The sequence below is a fragment of the Eubalaena glacialis genome, chromosome 10, assembly GCF_028564815.1.
Source record: "Eubalaena glacialis isolate mEubGla1 chromosome 10, mEubGla1.1.hap2.+ XY, whole genome shotgun sequence".
Classification (NCBI taxonomy): Eukaryota; Metazoa; Chordata; class Mammalia; order Artiodactyla; family Balaenidae; genus Eubalaena; species Eubalaena glacialis.
In genome coordinates, this window is record NC_083725.1 from 108,211,681 (window position 1) to 108,234,627 (window position 22,947).

Sequence of the window (22,947 nt, forward strand, 5' to 3'; positions counted from 1 at the left end):
AATGATCTGGAGAGAAAATAATGGGCGAGTGAGGGTATGTTTCAAAACAAAGGCTGCCTGAAACATCCCCAAACACACATCCTATTAACCGGATCAGTTGAGTCATCTTCAAATATGAAGAAAAGACATAGACTGTTTCTTAGCCACAAAAAAGGCTCAACCACACTTCTTTTATCATGTCCATTAGTAGAAGTGACTAAAGATGCCCTTGAGTGTCAGTGCATTACACTTAGAACATCATGCACCTTCAGCTCTTGTAGATGCTTTTTCCAGCTTCCTATGCAGCACTGACTTTGTTTTCTTCAGGCCTAGGTTTGGTGAAAGCTTCAGTTCATGCCATGGAGACCTCTTTACGGGCTACAGAGATCTTTTCATTTTAGGTGGCACAGTTTGTTCAAATAATATAGAAAGAAAGGCAGTGACTATATTTTGAACATAATTAGTTTGCAAAAATATGTCCAGTTTGTTAGAATTTGACTCAAAATCTCCCTACTTATCAGTTTTAGGTTTTATATCCAGAAAACCAGACAAGGAATTCTCAACTCTTGTTTCATCCCCAAGATTTCCTGGAAGGAACATAAATAGAAGTCTCAGGCCAGAAATGACCTTAGCAATCATCTGGTTCAACCTTTCCATTTTACTGATTAGGAAACTAAGAGCCAGCATAACCTGAAAACAGGGTGCTAGTGCTTGACGCTGTTACAAAATTCTCATTTGCCAGTGGTCAAATTCTTGTCAAGACCTGGGCCATTCAGGTCCTCTCCCATCCCCTTCTGAAGTAGCAGGATGGTCACAGTTTAGCAAAACGCATTCAACAAATTTTGTTCTTCCAGAAACACTTGCAGTTTTGCAAGCAAATGGTGTGTGTTCAAGGCATTCATTTTTTCTTCCCATTTGAAAAGTTCTTCCTGAGTTCCCAGCTCTAGTGGTCACTGTTCATAGCTTGAGGCTATGGAAAAGGGCACTTATTCTGAGGCTCTGGAAAGGGGCACTTCCTACAGGTATACAGGCTTGTGCATTAGGCTAGATTTCATTGCTTCAAATGTCCTCCTTTTCTCTCTGTTGTGAGTTTTTTTGGGTTTTTTTTCCAAAAAAGAATGGTGGATGGTTGTCCTTGAGCTATTCCACTTGTTTTTGTTCTAGCACACCTATCCCTCACCAAAGTTGGAAGAATTATACACTGCAGTTTATACTCAGATCTCTTGTCACTTACATTCAAAAGGATTCCGTCCTTCTTGCTTTTTCTTTTTTTTCGGGGGGTGGGGTTGTTGGTAGACTCTAAGCTCTGTGATACTCTTTCTTGGTCATGCTTGGGCAGTGTCCAGCCCCTAGCAGATGAATGAATGAATGAATGAATGAATGGGAGCAACGTTCTATAAATGGTTAATGGCTTAGAAAATCAACTATTGACCCTTGACATCAAATTCTATATCTGGCATTAAGACTTGCATGATTCCCAATCTTCATTGAGAGGTATTATTTGTCCAGATACCTGAAAAGAGATCCCCAATGCCTTGTTCTAGGCTTGAGATGTAATGGATGAGCTATGAGTAGACAGCTTTTTAAAAATAAAAGGAATCTTAGTGTTGATCGACCCATTCTCAGAGTAACTGTGAAACATGACTAAGATCAAACAGAGCTAGAGGCAGATCTAGGACTAGAATTAGCCCTCCTTGTCCCCATCCCAGTACTTTTATTTCAAGACATCAGTCTTGCCAGTGACCATCACTGCAAGGCAAAGTCAAGTTCTGTGACACTGAAGTCCTCGTAGACCTAGAACAGAAATAGAAGATACATGGTATACATGCCATGACACTTCCTTTTGGTGCCCAAAGGAGACGCCACTAACCATCATGACACTTTTCCCATTGGGTCTGGACAGAACCTCAGGCAGCCATGACCAACCAGAGTTGGCACTCAAGATGAAAGCTATCAGCCACCCTCCTCTAGAGGAAATAAGGAGTTCAGAAGCCCATGAACTCTGGTCTTAACCTGTCTTCTCAAGATGAGCTGAACCTCCAGTCAGGAACCTCCCACCCTTTATTGTTCTTCATTGTCCTCACATCCCCAAGGCACTTAGAGGTGATGTTTGCAAGCAGGTCTTCCACAGCATGTTTCTGCCAGACAGAGCAGGTGCAGTTATTAGACATGACTCCAAGCCAGGCAAGGTGATTAAGAAAAGCTAAATTTATATTAAATTATCATAAAGTCCTAAATTACTGAACATAGTGGTTAAATAACTCCAGAAAGTCCAATCTCTCCAGTGAGTAACGTTAAAACCATTACACATGAGCGTGGGAGAGTCACTTCCATTAGTTTAGGACAGAGAGATTTTGCTTTTTACATAGTAAATCAGTGCTCAAATAGATATTTCTTCAAATATGTCCTTTCTACATTCTGAACAGCCCAAGTGCAATAAGATCCTTCCCCCTTTCCATTCAAGAAAATGCCACTTTGCTACTTTCTCCCCATGCCCAACTGTGAGTCTGAGGACCCAAAGGGCTCCTTCTTTTACTGCCCCATCAAGTGTGAAATGTCCCCCTTTCCTCCCAGGAGGAGGACCTTTCCTTTCCCACTCTGTGTACTGGAAAAGCCTGCTTGGCCTGGCCTGGCTGTCCTATGAGGGTCTAGACCTGGGGCTGGCTACTGCGAACAGGGTTAAGAGCCTGGCACCTGTCTCTAGCGGTCTTAGAACTGAGCAGAAAAGGTTTGCTCTGATCTTCCCTTTTCACTCACACATTTGGCAGCTGATTTCTCAATACCAAGAACCCCAGGACGTGTTTCAAATCCGGAAACTTCGCCTCGAAGCACCCCCCCCCCCAACTCCATTCTCAGTTCCTGTTGTTGCTTTTGATCCCTGGGTGAAAGAGGTCTGGATCTGCCCTGGGCTGAAAGGGCTTCCTCAGTGGTTCTCTCTACCTTTCTACTCCTTGCCCCCCACTCTGCGTCTTTATTTAGGCCTCTTCGCCATACGTGCCCACAAGGCTAGGTCAGAAAAAGCAAATTAGGCACCCCCCTTCCCCCCAAAAAAGAAGAGCTAGGTAGAAGTTTTAGGACAGTAAAAAGTCTCAACTCCCCTGACCCTAGTGTGACACACATGCCTTTTGTGTGAATAAGCATGAACCAAGTGATGGCACCTCAGCATGAAAAGGGAGTCACTTAGCTGGGAAGAGTTGGAATGGGAACTTCACCACCCACAGCCGCAGGCTCTCTGTCTACTCACTTAGATCCCTGAGCACCCGAGAGAGAACACAGGAGGCTCAGCTTCATGGATACTTCCCTTTAGGCCCTGGGTGCCTCAAGTCTCTAACCCCGTCGCTCTTCCTGACCATTTATGAAAACTTCTGGCCCTTCTTTGGAAAGTTGCTTCAGGATCTCTGTGCTCAGAATCCCAGAGAATGAGGAAGGAGAAAGTGGCAGAACATTATAGTTCAGGGGATGTGCTAAGTTTGGTCTAAGCAGTGCTTCTCAGACACTGCAGAGACCCAGCCCTGAGGGTCCCACACGCATTCAAGCCACCGGCTCACAACCTGGAGGCAGCAGGAGGGAATTCATATTAGCCAGCTGCCATGTGATAGGGACCCCCAGTCATCTGAAGGTAGAAAAGGCTCCAGACATTCTAGCAGGAGGAAGAACAGCTTGAGCCATACCCAGATCTCATCAGTATCTGCAGCTGAAGAAACAACAACTGTCAGGGCAAGAATAATATCCATTGCCGGCAGTGGAGAGGACACTCAGGCCCAATCACCCTTAAAAGCTTTTTCATGTTGCCAGTGCACTCGAGGCTGGAGGTTTTCCAGATGCCCATGCCAGCTGGGCTGACTCCTTCTTCTCTCAGCCTCTATCCTTCATCTCTCTCTTTACCCATGACCAACCCCCCCCCCCCCCCCGCCAGCAAGTTCTCTCAGAGAAGCGGTCAGGCCAGCTCTGATGGAGCGAGTGCAGTCCTGGATCATCAGCTCTTGGGGGGCAGGCACTGAGGGTGCCAGGGGAAGGGGAGGTGGAGCTCTGTACTGACGAGGAATCATTACTGAGCCTGGTTTCAAGGGGGCTCAGGATGGCGTGCATGAGGTGAGGTTCGTGGTAAAATCCAGGTCTAAATTCTCAGGATGCCCCATCATTTCTTGTGCACAGGTAGTTACGAACTCGGGTGGAAACAGCTCCGGTGGAGGGCTTGGGAGCGGTTACGAGGTGGGAGGAGGAGGAGCAGGATGAACATGTAGGAAAGGGGCCTGCTGTATAAGTGAGCACGAGGACTGCAAGTCCACCAAGGAGGAGGAACAGGCAGGAAGGGGGGGGAACATGGGCGTTTAGACTTGGCTCTCTGAGGAGAGCGTGCGTTCATGTCTCCAGCCTGTGTCTGGCAGGGAGCCCCGTCTTTCAGGAGTGGCTGCGGTATGGACGCTGCTGCACTCAGACTGCTCCTCCTGCAGCAGCTGCTCCGTCTCCATGTCATCCAGGGAGCCAGAGCTGGCCTGGATGGACACGGTGTCTGTCTTCATGCACACATGATCCCGAAGGAGGCCCCCTCGGGAGCTGCGCAGTTGCTTGAGGTCATCCCACTCAGCATCGTCCCCAGACAGGAGGCAGATCCCCTCTACAATCTTGACCTTCTCCTTGGTGTAGTTATGGTCAGGTCCACCCTAGGGTGGAGAGCGGAGAGACACGGTCAGTTGGTTGGCTCTCTATAAAGGATCTCATGACGAACTTCGAAAGGAAGTGGATGGGCTAAGAGTGGGCATGAAGAGTGCAAAAATCCCACAAACAAATGGGGAAATTTAGTCAGAGCAAATGTATGAGGCTGAGCCTAAAATGAAAGGAGCAGCTGTGATGATTGTTACCATTATCATACAGGGAGGAGGGAGAACCGTGACTTCCATGAGCCACTCACTGGCTACATCACCTCGGGCAAATTAGTGAACATCTCCAAAACTCAGGCTCACCTCTTTAGAGTAACGGTATCCATACCTCATAACCAACGGCTGTGAGGGTTAAATGAGGCAATCCACGAAATGCAATTAGTAGGTGCCTGATGCATAACATGCACTAGATCATGTTAGCTATTATTACATTGCTAATGGGGTTTATTAATGGGACAGCATGCTGATATACATGATCAGAAGCAATTGACAAAAGCAATTAAATGTGCATTTATTCAAGATTTTAAACTACTTTGGTGCTATTCTTTTTTTTTTTTTTTTTGAAGTATAGTTGATTTACAATGTTAGTTTCTGGTGTACAGCAAAGTGATTCAGTTATATATATATATATACATATATGGTCAGATTCTTTTCCATTATAGCTTATTATAAGATACTGAATACAGTTTCATGTGCTCTTTTATTCTTAATTCTCTTCTTTCTAACTTTCTTAAGAAGAAAAGTTTTAGAAGGTAAGACAGGAGGGCTCTAGAAAACCCTCTTACTTGAGTTCTGTCAGTCCACTGGGGGTACTGTAACCTATAAGCTTTTGTGGGAGGTTATTCTGGCTCTACTCCCAGGAGCCTCAGGGCCATTTCCAAGCAACCTGCGATTGTTCCAAGGACAGCCTTAAGTTCCACTCAGGCTTCTCCCTTTATGGATTCCTCAAGAGGTAGCTGTATTCCTGGTTTCTGGGGGATACCAACCAACATGCCGCCACTGCCAAAAGAAAATGGGCCATGGCTTGGGCTCTGTCCCTGGGATAGTGTTCCTGCCAAGAGCCCTGCAACTGCTGCTCTACTTTAGTAACAGTTCAGTTCCACAGATATTTACTGAGCCCCTTCCCTTCAATAAGCAGGATACTTTGATGATTAAACAATATAAAATACGGTCCCTGCCCTCTGGGAGTGACAGCTCCCTTGATCAAGGCACGCACACACATGCCCAGTCACCCAGCACACCCTCCAGGCTGAATTAGTGTCAGATAAGATGCAGACCACTCAGTGTCTTCATCACAGAGACACGTGGGGTAAGTCAGGGAGATGTGGGTGACATGGCACTAGCAATTTGGGTGATACCACTCCCTCTACAAACACACAGCAACAGGTACCTGAAATCAAGAGGAAATCAGAAGAGAAAGGGTGAAAGACTATCAGAGGGGTGAAAGAGCTGCTGAGGAAAAAGCATACAACAGGAGAAAGAGTCACATGATTTTAATTTCTAACCTAGCGCCCTCATTGGGGTTCTTTTCTGGGGCATCAGACACTCCAGGAACCCAAGAAGCTTCAAGAGTCTTTCTCTCAAAGATATTAACAGAGAAGGGGTCTACCATCCCTAAATCTGCAAGCTAGCCCTGCAGGTTCTGTTTTGGCTTGTAGTGGAAGCTTTGTTTTAATAGGGGAATTCATAGATCCTGAAATCACATGATTATTGTGTAAAGTGTATTCATTATGCCCTATAGGTGTGAGGGCTGGCTTTGACTGTGCTAGACAGGCCGAGAGAGTAGATGGGTTAGGTCTCATAAGGGATAATTTCTAATGAAGGATTACAGGATTTTAGAAAAAAACAAGGGTCATATCAGACTAGGAAAATCTAAGTCCCAGGCTATATTCCCTGGTCAAAACGGGACTATTTTTCAGGCCTAAACATTTAGCAAATAAATTTTCACTGCAGCAGCAAAGGAGTTAAAAGAACAAAAGCATATAAACTTTCAGAATTCTAGAGAAATCCCTCTAGATTATGTGATAAGAGGAAGAATAGCAAAACTCCAGCCATTCCCAACCACAGGTGCCAAAAGCTTGGATCAGAGGTTAGAAAGGGAGAGTCTAGGAGCTCTTGGGTTTTTTGGTGTTTCCTAGGAGTCTGGGGTTATTTCAGAGGGGCACAGCCTCACTGCTGGGGAATGACAGCTCCAGGAGGGAAGGAACCCCTGAGCCTGGGAAAATATCTCCTGGCAGGGAGGTACACACTCACATGCTTTCAGACCTAAACCTTCTGGGATCTGCTTTCTAACCTTGCTCTCACTAGGGCCCCTCAAGCTGGTCCCTCAGAAGTTATAGACCTCTCCAGAAACCCAAATCACATTCCATTCTTCTGTTCACTATAACTTCCAAAATGGTAGATGGACTACCCAGCATCCCTTACTGATCTACTCAGGCAACTGGAGCATAATCCACCCCCCCGCTCCAAAAACAAACTCTTGGATATAGATTTTAATTTTTACCTCTTTCTTATAGCACAGTTGATTGTACATGGCTGGTTTGGGGATTGCTTCAATTTTCACTTCCTGAGTGGAAGTTCGGTAGGAAGGGTTACTGTAGGTCAGGTTCCCCATTGCAGGATCAGTTAACTTGGATTTTTTGTGTCTTTAGGAGAAAAAGTGATGAGAAATTAGTTCAGATCTGTATGGGGATAATATCTGGGGAAGCTGTAACCCAAGTTGTGGCAGGCAGCCTCTAAGAGGGCCCAGTGGTCCCTGCCTCCTGGTACTCACAACTTCTGAATTCCTGACCTGTGAGTGTGGGCTGGATCTGGTGACTCGCTTCTAATGAACAGAACATGCAAAAGTGAGGGATACTAGATTAGGTTACAAGGAAACTCCTAACAAGGAAACTGGTTTGCCCTCTCTCCCTCCCTCCCCTCTCTCTTACTCTTGCTCTGGGGGAAGCAAGCTGCCATGTTGAAAGCTGTCCTATGGAAAGGCCCACAAGGCAACAAACTGATGAGGGAGGCCTCTAGCCAACAGCCTGCGAGGAACTGAATCCTGTGCTTGGAAGGAAATCCTTCCCCAGTCAAGCCTTGAGATAAGACCACAACTCTGGCTGATACCTGGATTGCTGCCTTGTAAGACACCTTGAGGCAGAGGCACCCAGCTCATCTGCATCTAGATTTCTGACCCACAGAAACTGTGAGATAATCAGTGGTTGTCATTTTAAGGTGCTAAGTTTCAGGGTAATTTGTTATACAGCAATAGATAACAAAGCTTTAACTTTGATAGATAACACTGAGCTTTAGAGTCAAGACAGACCTACGTTTCAATGCCACTTCTGTTACTTACTGGCTGGGGTATTGGTGGACATAATCTAAACTTTCTGAGCCTTAGATCCTCATCTGTAAAGTGAGGAATAATAATACCCGTATTACAAGGTTGTTGTGGCATTGATGCATATTCATTAAATGGTAGCTGTTACTATTATTGTTGTTGTTGTTAGTAGAAGCCACTGCAGCAGCAGCAAAATCCTGACATTTTTGCTGCAAGCTGCATTTAAAGCATTTAGGAGAAAATATATACAGAGAGGGTCATAAAAGGAAGATTCTAAATTGAATACTACACATTCCACCTTCCCAGGATGATCCCTACCGAGCAATGATATATCACCCCACATTGTAGTAAAGGGTTGTGTTTGTGTGAAGAGAAAATCATTTCCAGCTTCCATGGTTTGAGGTAGTGTAGAGTGGTGGAAAAAGCAAAGATGCTAGAGTCAGTACCAGCTTTGCCTCTTACTGTGTGAACTTGGGTAACACCCTCCGTGTCCTTAGTATCCTAGTCTATAAGGAAAATCCCAAGCGTTGCTGTGGTCATGAAATGAGGAAACTACTTGGGCTGTGACTGGGGAAGAAGGGTACACATTCAGGTTTCTGCCCTTCCCTTCTGCTGCTCTGACCAGGGACCCAACTTTGAAATGAGGCTGGTCACAGGTGGAATCAGTGAGCTGTCAACTTCAGGAGGTCCCAAATGTGCTAATGGGACATACAGCAAACATACAGCCATTGCAGTGGGGCTGAGGTTACCTGTACAGCATCAAAGCCGCGATCACCACCAGGATAAGCAGAATACTGAGGAGTCCACCGATGACATAGCTGACATGCAGTCCTTCCCCTATAGGAAGAGCAGAGGGACGCTAGGTGGGGACCTCCAGCAATCTTCTAGCTGGTGTGAGGGCTGGGAAGATGGAGGGCTCCTTTTGTAGCTGTTGCATCCCATACCATCTGAGGATGGCTAGGGGCCTCCTTCTCAGAGAAGAGGCCACAGCGGGAGCAGGGAGGGGGCTGAGAAGAAACCTATCACTCTTGTCAGCATCTCTAATCCCAATTCCACTACTTACTAGCTGTGTGACTTAAAGCAAGATGCTTAACTTCTAAGCCTGTGTTTTCTCATCAGTTAAATGTAAATAATAAATTGCTCATAGGGCTGGTGGAGATGGAAGGTGAGTGTGTATATACAAATACATACACGTACACGCACGTGCACATAAATATGGCTTAACAAATGCCTAGCATACAGAAAGCACTCCATAAGTGGCAGCTATTATGGTTGTTCTTTCTATGGATTTAGTCTAAGAAAAGGGTTCGTCAACCCCAAAGAGTCCCCATGAAGGTTCTGCAAGATATCAATGGAGATTTAGATTCCTTACATCTTGTTTTTCAAAACAGTTGGGCACTGAGGGCTTACCTGAAGCAGCAGGTACAGCCTCATTGGAATACGTGCAGAGGCCCAGCCGGGCATCCTTTTCAGAGCATCTGTGGGGCAGAGAAAACTGAATGTGAAGCCTACTTGTATTCAACAAAGATCTTGCCTTCCGCCAGGAAATGGGGAAAGTCCTGTGAAGGACAGGGCTAAAGGCCTGGGAGTGGGGCTTTCAGATATGAGACTATACCAGACAGGAGATAGCGGAAGCAAGGAGAGGGCAGGACAAGGAAATACAGAGAAATCAGCATGAGCCACTGTCTTCAAGATGCTAAATCATGTTTAAATGTGTTTTTAAATGTGTACTCTTTTTGTTGTTGTTGTTTTTGGCCGTGCAGCTTGTGGGATCCCAGCTCCCTGACCAGGGATTGAACCCAGGCCCTCGGCAGTGAAAGCGTGGAGTCCCAACCACTGGACCACCAGGGAATTCCCTAAAATATGTACTCTTTAAAGAGGATTCTTTAAAAAGGAGAAGCAGGTTTGAGAGTGAGCTGAAAGAATACTAAGGACATCAATAGCAGACTTTATTAAGCTACCAGCCAAGCAAACCTTGGATTGGATCAAGATTATCACAAGGTCTAGAGAGACTTAAAAAAATATATTGTTTTTCTTTCCTTCATTCTTTCACAAGGGAATATGCAAGACATCCAGAGGGAGGGCTTGGATAACTAACTTGAAATGCTGAGACGGTAACTCCTTTGTGGCATGTTATGAGCTGGCAATTAAAGACATGTCCTAAAAGGCTAGAGAAAAGCTACCTGCAGGAGCATCTGAAACCAAGATGTACTGAGTCTTCAAATACAACTCTGATAGGAAGAAAATATCTGAGTAGGGGTCAAAAGTTTTCTAAATAAACCTGAATAAAATCAGATTAATAATGATTTTTAGTGCTTAAAATTTAGTGAGAAAGGTACATGTTTATATCTGTTTGCTTTTCTATATAAACTCTTCTAACAAGAGAAAATGGGGCATATAGAATAAGTTTGATCATGTACAAATCTTATAATTTTAGGGACATGAGTCTAGTGGTCTTATTTGGAATTATTACTATGTTTCTGCCTTCAGAATTGAAATCACGTGTTAATTATCTTTTAAGCTACCGTTGATATTAAAAATAATATTACAATGAAAAATGTTCTAATAGAAAAATGCCTGGGAAGATAGACATCAGAATACTAAGAGTAGGAAATGAAATCACTGTCTCAAAAAGATATCTGCACCCCCATGTTCAATGTAGCATTATTTACAAGAGCCAAGACATGGAAACCACCTAAGTGTCCATCAATGGATGAATGGATAAAGAAAATGTGGTATAGGTATACAGTGGAACATTATTCAGCCATGAAAAAGAAGGACATTCTGCTAAGTAAAGTAAGTCAGACAGAGAAAGACAAATACTATATGATATCACTTATATGTGGAATCTGAAAAAAAAAAAAAAACCAACTCATAGATAAATTGATACCATACAGATTGGCAGTTGCCAGAGGTTGGGGGTGGACAAAATGAGTGAAGATGGTCAAAAGGCTCAAACTTCCAGTTATAAGTCCTGGGGATGTAATGTACATCATAGTGACTATAGTTAACAATATTGTATATCTGAAAGTTGCTAAGAGAGTAGATTTTAAAAGTTCTCATTATAAGAAAAAAAAGTATATATGTGTGGTGATGGATGTTAACTAGACTTACTGTGGTAATCATTTCACAATATACACATATATCAAATCAGAAAAAAACACTAAAGGTAATTATATATGAGTACTTATTTCTTTTTTACTCCTATCTGTATTTCCAGATGATTTTTTTGCAAAGTGTAAATAAAAAACATTTATAAGACTTTCTCTAAATTGAATATAACATGATATTTCATCAATTTTAAGATGTGCATTTTTTCTATATTCTAGTATCTCTGAGATAGGACTGTGTCTTACAATTAATGGCATCTCACAGTTGCTATTGGTCATTTTTTCAGTTTAATCTCTCAAATCAGGATGCATTTTAAATTGACAGCACCTTCAGTCTAATGAAATATAATGTTTTACACTTAATTTGAGAGCTGGTCATGGTTATGCTTGCTTATTTAATAACGGTGTGTGTTTGAGTGTTACAGGTCATTATAAGCTAAGGCCATCACATCCCTGGGGATGTCCCAAGTTAAAAAGCCACAGCCCAGAGACCACTATGACTTGGTGGCTTCTAAGTAAACTGTAGTACAAGACCACGTGCTAAACTTGTTCTGTGAGAGCAAACATCACTGAAAGAAAGGAAGAAGGAGGAATGCCGGGCAGAAACTCCTCCTGAGTTATTTCTCTCTAAAGCTCCTCTTAAAGCTACTTGCCTTCAGAGCTAAAAAAAAGAATCGCTTGCAACAACCTGCAAGTCTAAATATCATCTCCAGTCCCAAGTAGCAGGGACTGGTGGCTAATGATGTGATCTACCTCCCATCTGCCAGAATCATCAAGCTGGGCCTATGGTCTTCTGCTGGCAAGGGATGGCGATTTGCATCAAAGAGCCCCCAATTCCATACTGACCCACTTACCTCCCTTCCACCTCCTCCAGAGATGTGCGGGTCCGGCTGGTAGAAAAACGCAAGGTGGTCGGTAGCGTGTTGGGTAGCACGGGGCTCCTTTCACTCACGCTGGTAGCCCTGGGAGCTGGGGGCAGCAGGCCAGGTACTGGAGAGAAAACAAGGACTGGAGTGGATCACTGGAGCCACAAATATCTACATATGGTCCAAGAGTAGCATCTGGAGAACTTGATAAAGCAATCTTTTAGCTGCCCTGATCCTAGGTACCCCTGTTAGATGTCCTTCTTAATACTGTACGTAAAAAGGATTTGGCTTCCAATATATATATTTTTATAAATTTATTTATTTTATTTATTTATTTGGCTGCGTTGAGTCTTTGTTGCTGCGCACAGGCTTTCTCTAGTTGTGGCGAGCGGGGGCTACTCTTCATTGCGGTGCGCGGGCTTCTCATTGCAGTGGCTTCTCTTGTTGCAGAGCACGGGCTCTAGGCACGCGGGCTTCAGTAGTTGTGGCACATGGGCTCAGTAGTGCCTCACGGGCTCTAGAGCACAGGCTCAGTAGTTGTGGCGCACAGGCTTAGGTGCTCCGCGGCATGTGGGATCTTCCCGGACCAGGGCTCGAACCCGTGTCCCCTGCGTTGGCAGGCGGATTCTCAACCACTGCGCCACCAGGGAAGTCCCAGTTTCCAATATTAATAGCTCCGGATGGGCTAGCTGGCCCACAAAGGGCAGGAAGAGAGAATAATGCACAGGTCACAGTAGGGATCAGGGAATCAGGAGACCTGATTTCCATCCTAGTAAATGCCAGACAAACCTGGGTCTGTACCATTCCAAAGCTCAAACTCATTGCTCCCAGTCACTCTGCTGTAAGAACCCCTGAGGGGAAATCTCACCCAGAAGAACAAAGCTGAGGCTGCTGAACCCCTGCCCTTCCAAGGGCTCTGCTGTTCCAGGAGGCCAATTAGTCCAACTCACCAAGGGAGCAGGGCCGGCCATCAGGCTCGTCAGGACAGGCACATACAAAGTCTGAGGCTCTGGCAAAGCAGAGGTGGGTGCAGCCACCGTTGTTCACACCACAGGCATTGGTCCCTGGGGGCAAAGCAGATGTGAATATCTGGCCTGGGGCAGAATCAAGTCTCCTAATTTGACACTTCTCAAAAAGGAGGAGATTTGGGGCTACCTTACTCCCAGGGACCGTGGGGCAGGAGGGGTATAACGACAGGGGGCTGAAAGGTCTAAGAACTTAAGATGTGAACCAAAAGGCTCTCCTGTGGCTCTAACTGTCTTGGTTATTAACAGTCCTCGGGGTGACCAACCAACCCCACCAATGGTAAGGAAGCAGGCTCAGGACCCTGGAGTCCACCTGTCTGCCGCTGAGGGGAGACCACGATGATATCCATGAGTCCCTCCACATTCGCCAACACCGTCTCCTTGTTCCGGCCTGAGTACTTGTCAACACGCTGGATTGACTTGGTCTGCCAGTCTGTCCAGTAGATCCACCTGTCCTGCTACTCAATAGGGAAACCCCAAAAAGAGTAACTATTAATAGGCAGACCCTGGTACAGCTTCCGTGCCTCAGCCCGTGTGTTCCCTCTGTCCAAATGCCCTCTTCTTCCCTTATCCATGTCAACTCCTGTGCATCCCCAGATATGACATTATCCAGGAAATCTCCCCCAATCCATAGAGAATTCACCATTTCCTCCATGCTGCTCTGAGCTTGTCCTCACTTCCACAAGTGAGTTTCGACACTCTATGGTCATTTGTTTACATGTCTGTCTGTCCTGCCAGATTAAGTTCTTCAAGAACAAGAATGTGGTTCATTCATCTCTCAATTTCCAGCACTAACACTTAGTCCTCAGTCAGTTGACCCAGTGTTTCAGTGAATAAATTCCTGTACCTAGCAAACAGGAGTAAATTGCGGGGGGCGGGAGGTGGCAGTCCTTCTAGGTCCCTGTTCTTCTGGGCCCATCACTCAGAGCCCTGGCCCAAGTCCTCTGGTTACCTCTGCAGGCAGCTGCCCTCTAATGCAGTGATCCTGAGATTCTCTACCAGGGGTGGGGAAGGGCAATGTAGGTGGTTCCCCTCCCATCCCTGGAGTATATGTCAGAAACCTCAGGGGAAACTTGTAGATTGAAAAACTAAATTCAATATAATCCTGTAGTTTTACATTTGGAGTACGGGGCGGAAAAGCCTATCATTAAGTAAAGCCAGACAAAACCTTATTGGCCGGTAGGATATAATGCAGAATATAGACAGTGTGGATGTTTGTCAAAAAGGGACAAAGATTTTTTTTAATTGTTTTTTTATTTATTTATTTTGTTTATTCCTTTTTTTTTTGGCTGCATTGGGTCTTCGTTGCTGCGCGTGGGCTTTCTCAAGTTAAGGTGAGCACGGGCTACTCTTCATTGCGGTATGTGGGCTTCTCACTGCGGTGGATTCTCTTATTGCGGAGCATGGGCTCTAGGCACGCAGGCTTCAGTAGTTGTGGCACGTGGGCTCAGTAGTTGTGGCTCGCGGGCTCTAGAGCGCAGCCTCAGTAGTTGTGGCACACTGGCTTAGGTGCTCCGCGGCATGTGGGATCTTCCCGGACCAGGGCTCGAACCTGTGTCCCCTGCATTGGCAGGCAGATCCTTAACCACTGCGCCACCAGGGAAGCCCAAGGGACAAAGATATTTTTTTTAACATCTTTATTGGAGTATAATTGCTTTACAGTGTTGTGTTAGTTTCTGCTGTATAACAAAGTGAATCAGCTGTATGCATATGTATATCCCCATACATATCCCCTCCCTCTTGCATCTCCCTCCCATACTCCATATCCCACCCATCTAGGTGCTGATCTCCCTGTGCTATGCAGCTGCTTCCCACTAGCTATCTATTTTACATTTGCTAGTGTATATATGTCAATGCTACTCTGTTACTTCATCACAGCTTACCCTTCCCCCTCCCCGTGTCCTCAAGTCCATTCTCTACGTCTGTGTCTTTATTCCTGTCCTGCCCCTAGGTTCATCAGAACCATTTTTTTTTTTTTTTAGATTCCATATATATGTGTTAGCATACGGTATTTGTTTTTCTCTTTCTGACTTACTTCACTCTGTATGACAGACTCTAGGTCCATCCACCTCACTACAAATAACTCAATTTCGTTTCTTGTTATGGCTGAGTAATATTCCATCGTATGTATTTACCACATCTTCTTTATCCATTCATCTGTCAATGGACACTTAGGTTGCTTCCATGTCCTGGCTACTGTAAATAGTGCCGCAATGAACATTGTGGTACATGGCTCTTTTTGAATTATGGTTTTCTCAGGGTATATGCCCAGTAGTGGGATTGCTGGGCCATATGGTAGTTCTATTTTTAGTTTTTTAAGGAACTTCCATACTGTTCTCCATGGTTGCTGTATCAATTTACATTCCCACCAACAGTGCAAGAGGGTTCCCTTTTCTCCACACCCTCTCCAGCATTTATTGTTTGTAGATTGTTTGATGATGGCCATTCTGACTGGTGTGAGGTGATACCTCATTGTAGTTTTGAATTGCATTTCTCTGATGATTAGTGATGTTGAGCATCTTTTCATGTGTTTGTTGGCAATCTGTATATCTTCTTTGGAGAAATGTCTATTTAGGACTTCTACCCATTTTTGGATTGGGTTGTTTGTTTTTTTGATATTGAGCTGCATGAGCTGCTTGTATATTTTGAAGATTAATCCTTTGTCAGTTGCTTCGTTTGCAAATATTTTCTCCCATTCTGAGTGTTGTCTTTTCGTCTTGTTTATGGTTTCCTTTGCTGTGCAAAAGCTTTTAAGTTTCATTAGGTCCCATTTGTTTATTTTTGTTTTTACTCTAGGAGGTGGGTCAAAAAGGATCTTGCTGTGATTTAAGTCATAGTGTTCTACCTATGTTTTCCTCTAAGAGTTTTATAGCGTCTGGCCTTACATTTAGGTCTTTAATCCATTTTGAGTTTATTTTTGTGTAAGGTGTTAGGAAGTTTTTTTTTTAATTAATTAATTAATTAATTAATTTATTGATTGATTTTTGGCTGCACTGGGTCTTCGTTGCTGTGCATGGGCTTTCTCTAGTTGTGTTGAGTGGGGGCTACTCTTCGTTGCGGTGCACGGGCTTCTTATTGCGGTGGCTTCTCTTGTTGCAGAGCACAGGCTCTAGGTGCGCGGGCTTCAGTAGTTGTGGCACGTGGGCTCAGTAGTTGTGGCTCGCAGGCTGTAGAGCACAGGCTCAGTAGTTGTGGCACACGGGCTTAGGTGCTCCACGGCATGTGGGATCTTCCCGGACCAGGGATTGAACCCGTGTCCCCTGCATTGGCAGGCGAATTCTTAACCACTGCGCCACCAGGGAAGTCCAGGAAGTGTTCTAATTTCATTCTTTTACATGTAGCTGTCCAGTTTTCCCAGCACCACTTATTGAAGAGGCTGTCTTTTCTCCATTGTATACTCTTGCCTCCTTTATCAAAGATAAGGTGACCATATGTGCGTGGGTTTATCTATGGGCTTTCTATCCTGTTCCATTGATCTATATTTCTGCTTTTGTGCCAGTACCATACTGTCTTGATTACTGTAGCTTTGTAGTATAGTCTGAAGTCCAGGAGCCTGATTCCTCCAGCTCCATTTTTCTTTCTCAAGATTGTTTTGGCTATTCAGGGTCTTTTGTGTTTCCATACAAATTGTGAAATTTTTTGTTCTACTTCTGTGAAAAATGCCATTGGTAGTCTGATAGGGATTGTATTGAATCTGTAGATTGCTTTGCGTAGTATAAGCAAAGCAAAGCAAAGCAAAAAACATTTTCACACTGTTGATTCTTCCAATCCAAGAACATGGTATATCTACATCTGTTTGTATCATCTTTAAGTTCTTTCATCAGTGTCTTATAGTTTTCTGCATACAGGTCTTTTGTCTCCTTAGGTAGGTTTATTCCTTGGTATTTTATTCTTTTTGTTGCAGTGGTAAATGGGAGTGTTTCCTTAATTTCTCTTTCAGATTTTTCATCATTAGTGTATAGGAATGCAAGAGATTTCTGTGCATTAATTTTGTATCCTGCTACTCTACCAAGTTCATTGATTAGCTCTAGTAGTTTTCTGGTAGCATCTTTAGGATTCTTTAAGTATAGTATCATGTCATCTGCAAACAGTGACAGTTTTACTTCTTCTTTTCCGATTTGGATTCCTTTTATTTCTTTTTCTTCTCTGATTGCTGTGGCTAAAACTTCCAAAACTATGTTGAATAATAGTGGTGAGAGTGGGCAACCTTGTCTTGTTCCTGATCTTAGAGGAAATGGTTTCAGCTTTTCATCATTGAGAATGATATTGGTGTGGGTTTGTCATATATGGCCTTTATTGTGTTGAGGTAGGTTCCCTCTATGCCTACTTTCTGGAGAGTTTTTATCATAAATGGGTGTTGAATTTTGTCAAAAGCTTTTTCTGCATCCATTGAGATTATCATATGGTTTTTATCCTTCAGTTTGTTAATAGCTATATCACATTGATTGATTTGCGTATATTGAAGAATCCTTGCATTCATGGGATAAACCCCACTTGATCATGGTGTATGATCCTTTTCATGTGCTGTTGGATTCTGTTTGCTAGTATTTTGTTGAGGATTTTTGCATCTATGTTCATCAGAGATATTGGCCTGTAGTTTTCTTTTTTTGTGACATCTTTGTCTGGTTTTGGTATCAGGGTGATGGTGGCCTTGTAGAATGAGTTTGGGAGTGTTCCTCCCGAGGGATAAAGATTTTTAAATGATTGAGAATCCCTGTTTTGGCCCCAGGCTTGGTATACCGTTTTTCCTTTCTTGAATTATTATACAGGGTTAGAACTCTAAAAAAATGACAGCTAATACTAAATAAAATGATTAGAAATAACACGCACTGAGTGCCAGATACTCTGCTAATGCTTTGTGTATATTTCAGGAGGATACTATTATTAAACTCATTTATTTTATAAGTGAAGCTTAGAGAAGTTCACTATCTTGTCAAAGTTGCATAGTTACTTCATGACACAGGCAGAACTTGACCCCACAGAGCTGGCTCATGGGAGGTACTCACTCAATAAACACTTACCGACCGGCTACCTGCCTCAAAACTCTGGCTCTCAGCCACTCCACACCTCTGCCCACTAAAGTAAGCTGCCTGAGCTTGCATGCTGGGACCACAGCACTGGGATCAACTGGGGAACTTGTTAAAATGAATATTCCTTGCCCAACCCTCAGGAGGCAGATTCTTTATATCCAGTGCCCGGGAATATGCATTTTAACAAGTTCCACAGTTGACTCCGTACAGCTGTTTGAGAGCCACTCCTTCGAATGTTAGAACATGGGACAGCAGGAGCAGCAGGGCACATAGTGGCAAGGCTTCAGTGTACAAGAATCACCCCTAAAATGAGCTTCCATAACAAACCTGTTCAGTAGCACCTGGGGCTGAGGCTGCTGATGCAGAGCCCCGAGGAAACACCCCTGTCAAGGAGGTTTAGTTACCTCTCTCCTGAGCCAGTACCTGAGTGAGAGCGAAGGGGTGCGACACGTGGCTGACCAAGACCTGCCGGAGCTTCCCACTGAGGTCGGCGCTCTCAATCCGGTCCAGATGGGCATCCACCCAGTAGATCCTATAAAGGAAAGGAGAAAAGGCGGCTGCTGAAAACACTTGCCAGGGAGCCCAGCCCTGCCCTCAGGGAGCTAGCTGTCCCCTCCCGAGCTGAACTGGCAGGTGCTGTGAGCAGTCAAGTTGACTTGATGAGAGGTCACTGGGAATCCCCAAGCTGAAGAGCGGAACTTGGTTGGTGACTCATAAGTGGGGAGGCCAGGGCTGTTCTGGGGGAGGGTAGAAATCTAGTGACCTCGGAGGAGCCAGCCCCCAGTCTCATCTTCAACGACTTGATCACCCTTTGACTCCTACCCAAGAATCTAAGCCCAAATTCTTATGAACGCCCTTCAAGAAGAGACTCAGTCTACAAACAGCTCAGTGAAGTTAACGGAAGAGGGCATTCCTCTCCTCCAGTCCAAATCTCCAGGTGACTTTGATTCCCTTCCCTTCTTCTGAGAGCAGAAAGGAGAACTGACTGCTTTGAAGCCCCTTCCTCCCTCTTCTTCTGCCCTCCAGTATTTTTAATCTAGATCAGGAGTTGCAAATTCCAATACCTGATGGGATCAGGAGAGCAACAAATGCAAAGAATCAGCCATTAACTGGATGGGGGTAGTGGGATCTGTGGTCCAGCCAGAGGACATGCTCTGCTAAAGCATTCAAATGAAAAACATGTAAACCAGATAATCCCCACCTGAGGGTTGAGTGCTGGATTCAGCAACACCTGCTCCAAAAATTTGTTCCCTCATACTTTTCACTGCTTGCTTTTCCCTACCTACCAAAGAGCTTTCTACTTGCTTGTTTTCACTGCTTCAATCTCAACCATCCTCTCCTCTGCCCACCTGATTTCCAGGAGGCTGTCTGGGACAGGATTCCCACCTGCGGGTATCATAGTCCAGGGTAAGGCCATTGGGCCAACCCAGGTCTGTGTTGATGAGGACCTTCCGCTCAGAGCCATCCAAGTTCGCCCGTTCAATCTTGGCAATGTGGCCCCAGTCTGTCCAGAAGAGGTACCTGGGACACAATAGTGCCATCAGCAAGGCATGGGAAGATGGCACCCAGAGGTCGAGAGAATACAGGGACACCCAGATACCATTAATATATAGGCATCTTTCAAGAGCCTCTTCACCAGGCCCTTCTTCCCTGGGTCTCTTTTCTGCTGGCCAAAAACTTACCCCTTCCTGGGGAAAACGGCAATGGCCCGAGGTTCATCCAGGCTGTTGTTAATCAGCACTGTGCGGCAGGAACCGTCTAGCCTCGATGCTTCGATGGTATTTCGGCCTGTGTCTGTCCAATACAGATTCCTGGCCACCCAGTCCACTGCCAGCCCATCAGTGGTCTTCAGCCCACGCCCGATCACCGTCTCCATGTTGCTGCCATTCAGATCTGCTCGCCTTGGAGAACAGCCCAGGCAGGGTTGGATGACTGACCAGATCAGCAATAGGCTGATACCCCTTTCATCCATGTTCCCATAATTGGATTCCCACTACACTGTAAGCTCCCTAGGGGCAGGGACCAAGTATTGATAAGTACATTCCTCAGCATCTAGCGCACTAGGTACTCAAAATAGCTGCCGAATTGAATAAATTATTGGGAGGACAGAGTGTTTCCTGCTGTAAGTAGGGGGCATTTGGGCCCATGTCTTGCCAAAAGACAGGTTAATAAACCCCATACACCGTAAGGAGGAGACAAGGATTGCTAGATAGTGATTATGAGAAAGGGCAGATTTTTCCAAAATCTACCGTGCATTTTTATAGCAGTCCTACACCGGGGAATTCAACCTCAGGATGCGGGGGCATGTCACAAATACAGGGGGGACTTTTCTAAATTACGTATGCCCACCCGCTCCCAGATCCTAATACACCCCTCAGGGAGAACAAAAGGGAATGCTCCTGTTCTTCCACGTGAGAATCTCTGCCATGGTAAAACCCTCTAACTGGTGACAGGGTACCACATTCCTCAGCTGTGTCGGGGTAAAAAATTGGAATAATAAAAATTTAAATAAAACAAAAATTATTAAAAAACAAAACCCAACACAACCTTGTAAATGACCATAAGCCTTGGCATTTGGCCAGCGTTCCTGCATTATAATACAGATACTTGGTTTGGCTACATGGCCAACTGATCAATGAGTCTTAGAGGATCACTGGAGCTCCTGCAGGGCCCAATGGTAGGGGCAGAAGGCTCCCGGTCCCCAGCCTGACTTTATCTGTTTGTTTTACATACTGGGCTTCTATCAATCTTTTTTTTTTTAAATATTTATTTATTTATTTGGCTGCGCCGGGTCTTAGTTGCGGCATGCAGGATCTTTTTTAGTTGCGGCATGCAAACTCTTAGTTGCGGCATGTGTGTGGGATCTAGTTCTCCGACCAGAGATCGAACCTGGGCCCCCTGCACTGGGAGCGTGGAGTCTTAGCCACTGGACCGCCGGGGAAGTCCCTATTAATCTTTAAATAGGGAAATTCCCTGGCGGTCCAGTGAGTAGAACTCCGCACTTCCACCACAGGGGACACAATCCCTGGTTGGGAAATCCCACAAGCCACATGGCGTGACCAGAAAAAAAAAAAAATCTTGAAACACTTCATAATCTTTAAACAAAAGTTTGAAACTCTGCTGTAAGTGATAACACTATAAAGCATACAATTCAGGGTCAGAACTCACTATCCAAGTTGTAGAATCACTTAGTCCATTCAGAGGTTAACACAGACCACAACCTCACCCATCAGAGGTCAGAAGCAGGTCTGTGTCCTCTGGAGGTTTCGGGGACACTCATACCTGATAACATCCAAGAACACATCTGTGTAATAGACCTTTCCATCCACACTGTCATAATCCAGGGAGATGACATTGTTGAGCTCGGGAACGGGCACGTGCACATCTGTGTGGTCGCTGGTGTCCAGTGAGATACGCCGGATGGAGCCGCGGCTGGAGAAGAGCAGGTAGGTCTCAGGAGAGGGGTCACAGGTCTTCCCATCTCTCTTCAGCTGGATGCCAGTGGGGCAGGCACAGGAAAAGCCAGAGGGCCGAGGCAGGCAGAGGTGAGAGCAGCCACCATTTCTCGAGCTGCACTTGTTAAAACCTGAGAAAGAGAAGCACGAGTTTTGACACCCAGCCTGGGATATGGTCTGAACCCTATAAAGGCCCTAGTTTTTTGTGCCTGATTGTCTGCTATTCTACATAACAGGATTCGGTGCCTGGCAGGGAAGAGGCAGAAGGAGCAGGGGTGTCTCCAGGAGTCCTTTGAAGATGACAGCACCCTGCTGTTGCAGTACCAGCCATACCCAGAGGGAACACAGCCTGATCCTGCAAGGGGGCTTAGGCAGGTCCCTGTCTCTCTGGTTGTAAAGGCATCTCTGTGCTCTGGATATATCTCTGATGTTGAGATACCCCCAGAAAGTCAGAGGCTCTGGCTTACAGCCCTAGGGGTCTTCTTACCCAGTGGCTGTGCCCTGTCCACAGCCTGGATGTCCATGAGGCCTGGCAGGTTGGACCTCACCAGGATGACATTGCTGCCAGTACCCTTGTCGGCACGGTGGATGCTACGGGTCTGCCAGTCAGTCCAGTAGATATAGGAGTCGAGCAGGGTGAGGCCATATGGGTGCTGCACAGGTGACACCAGTGTGTGCCGACTGGCACCATTCATATCGGCAGCCTCAATTCGCTATAGAGGAAGGAGAGGGTGAGGGGTGGCTATCAGAAGACTGGGAGCCCTCAGCGGAGATCCCAAATAGGCCCCTCCCATATCCCCAGGCTTCTGCAAAGCAGCAGGAGTAGAACCCTCACCTCCGTGTGGGCATCAGCCCAGAGCAGTTGGGAGCTGGCCTTGTCCACAGTCAGTCCATTGGGCCACCCTAGGTTGTTGCTGATGAGCACGGTACGGTCTGAGCCATCCATTCCAGACCGCTCTAACTTGGCATTCTCCCCCCAGTCTGTCCAGTACATGAACCTGGGCAAGAAACAATACTAGCTGGTTATTTCCACAGTTCCTGTATACTGTGAGTACTTAACAATATGCCAAACACGGTGAAAAGTATTTACATGCACAAAAGGGAGTTGTTGCTTAATGAATACAGAATTTCAGATTTGCAAGATGAAAAAGTTCTGAAGATCTGTTTCACAGTAATGTGAATATACTTAACACTACTGACCTGTACACTTAAAAATGGTTAAGATGGTAAATTTAATGTTATGTTTTTTACAATTTAAAAAAAGTACTTTCCATGCATTATCCCACTTAATCCTCACAAGGTCCACAGGCATGCATTTTCATTATCGGCTCCGTTTTAAAGGCAAGGAAGCTGAGGACCAGGGAGGTTAAATATTGGACCCAAAGTGACAGATGCAGCTAATAAATGGTGAAGAAATTTGAATCCTGGATTTCTGATTCCGAGGTTCATGCTTTTAACCTCTACACTATACTTCCACCCTGAAAGAAGTCACAAGGAAG

At 45.2% G+C, this 22,947-nt stretch overlaps 1 protein-coding gene across 1 annotated transcript in view; it reads right to left on the reverse strand.

Annotated features, from left to right (window-relative positions):
- Nucleotides 1-2,172: 2,172 nt before the first annotated feature.
- Nucleotides 2,173-22,947, reverse strand: part of LRP4 (LDL receptor related protein 4) — a 51,357-nt gene continuing 30,582 nt past the window's right edge. The window contains exons 26-38 of the mRNA XM_061201697.1: nt 22,284-22,446; nt 21,936-22,161; nt 21,276-21,579; nt 19,676-19,894; nt 19,380-19,514; nt 18,417-18,525; nt 13,277-13,421; nt 12,889-13,002; nt 11,927-12,062; nt 9,373-9,440; nt 8,712-8,799; nt 7,144-7,285; nt 2,173-4,643 (exon numbers count right to left, since the gene is read on the reverse strand). Of these exons, the coding sequence (XP_061057680.1) occupies nt 4,311-4,643; nt 7,144-7,285; nt 8,712-8,799; nt 9,373-9,440; nt 11,927-12,062; nt 12,889-13,002; nt 13,277-13,421; nt 18,417-18,525; nt 19,380-19,514; nt 19,676-19,894; nt 21,276-21,579; nt 21,936-22,161; nt 22,284-22,446 (2,182 nt within the window). The 3' untranslated portion in view covers nt 2,173-4,310. The remainder of the gene's footprint in view (nt 4,644-7,143; nt 7,286-8,711; nt 8,800-9,372; nt 9,441-11,926; nt 12,063-12,888; nt 13,003-13,276; nt 13,422-18,416; nt 18,526-19,379; nt 19,515-19,675; nt 19,895-21,275; nt 21,580-21,935; nt 22,162-22,283; nt 22,447-22,947) is intronic.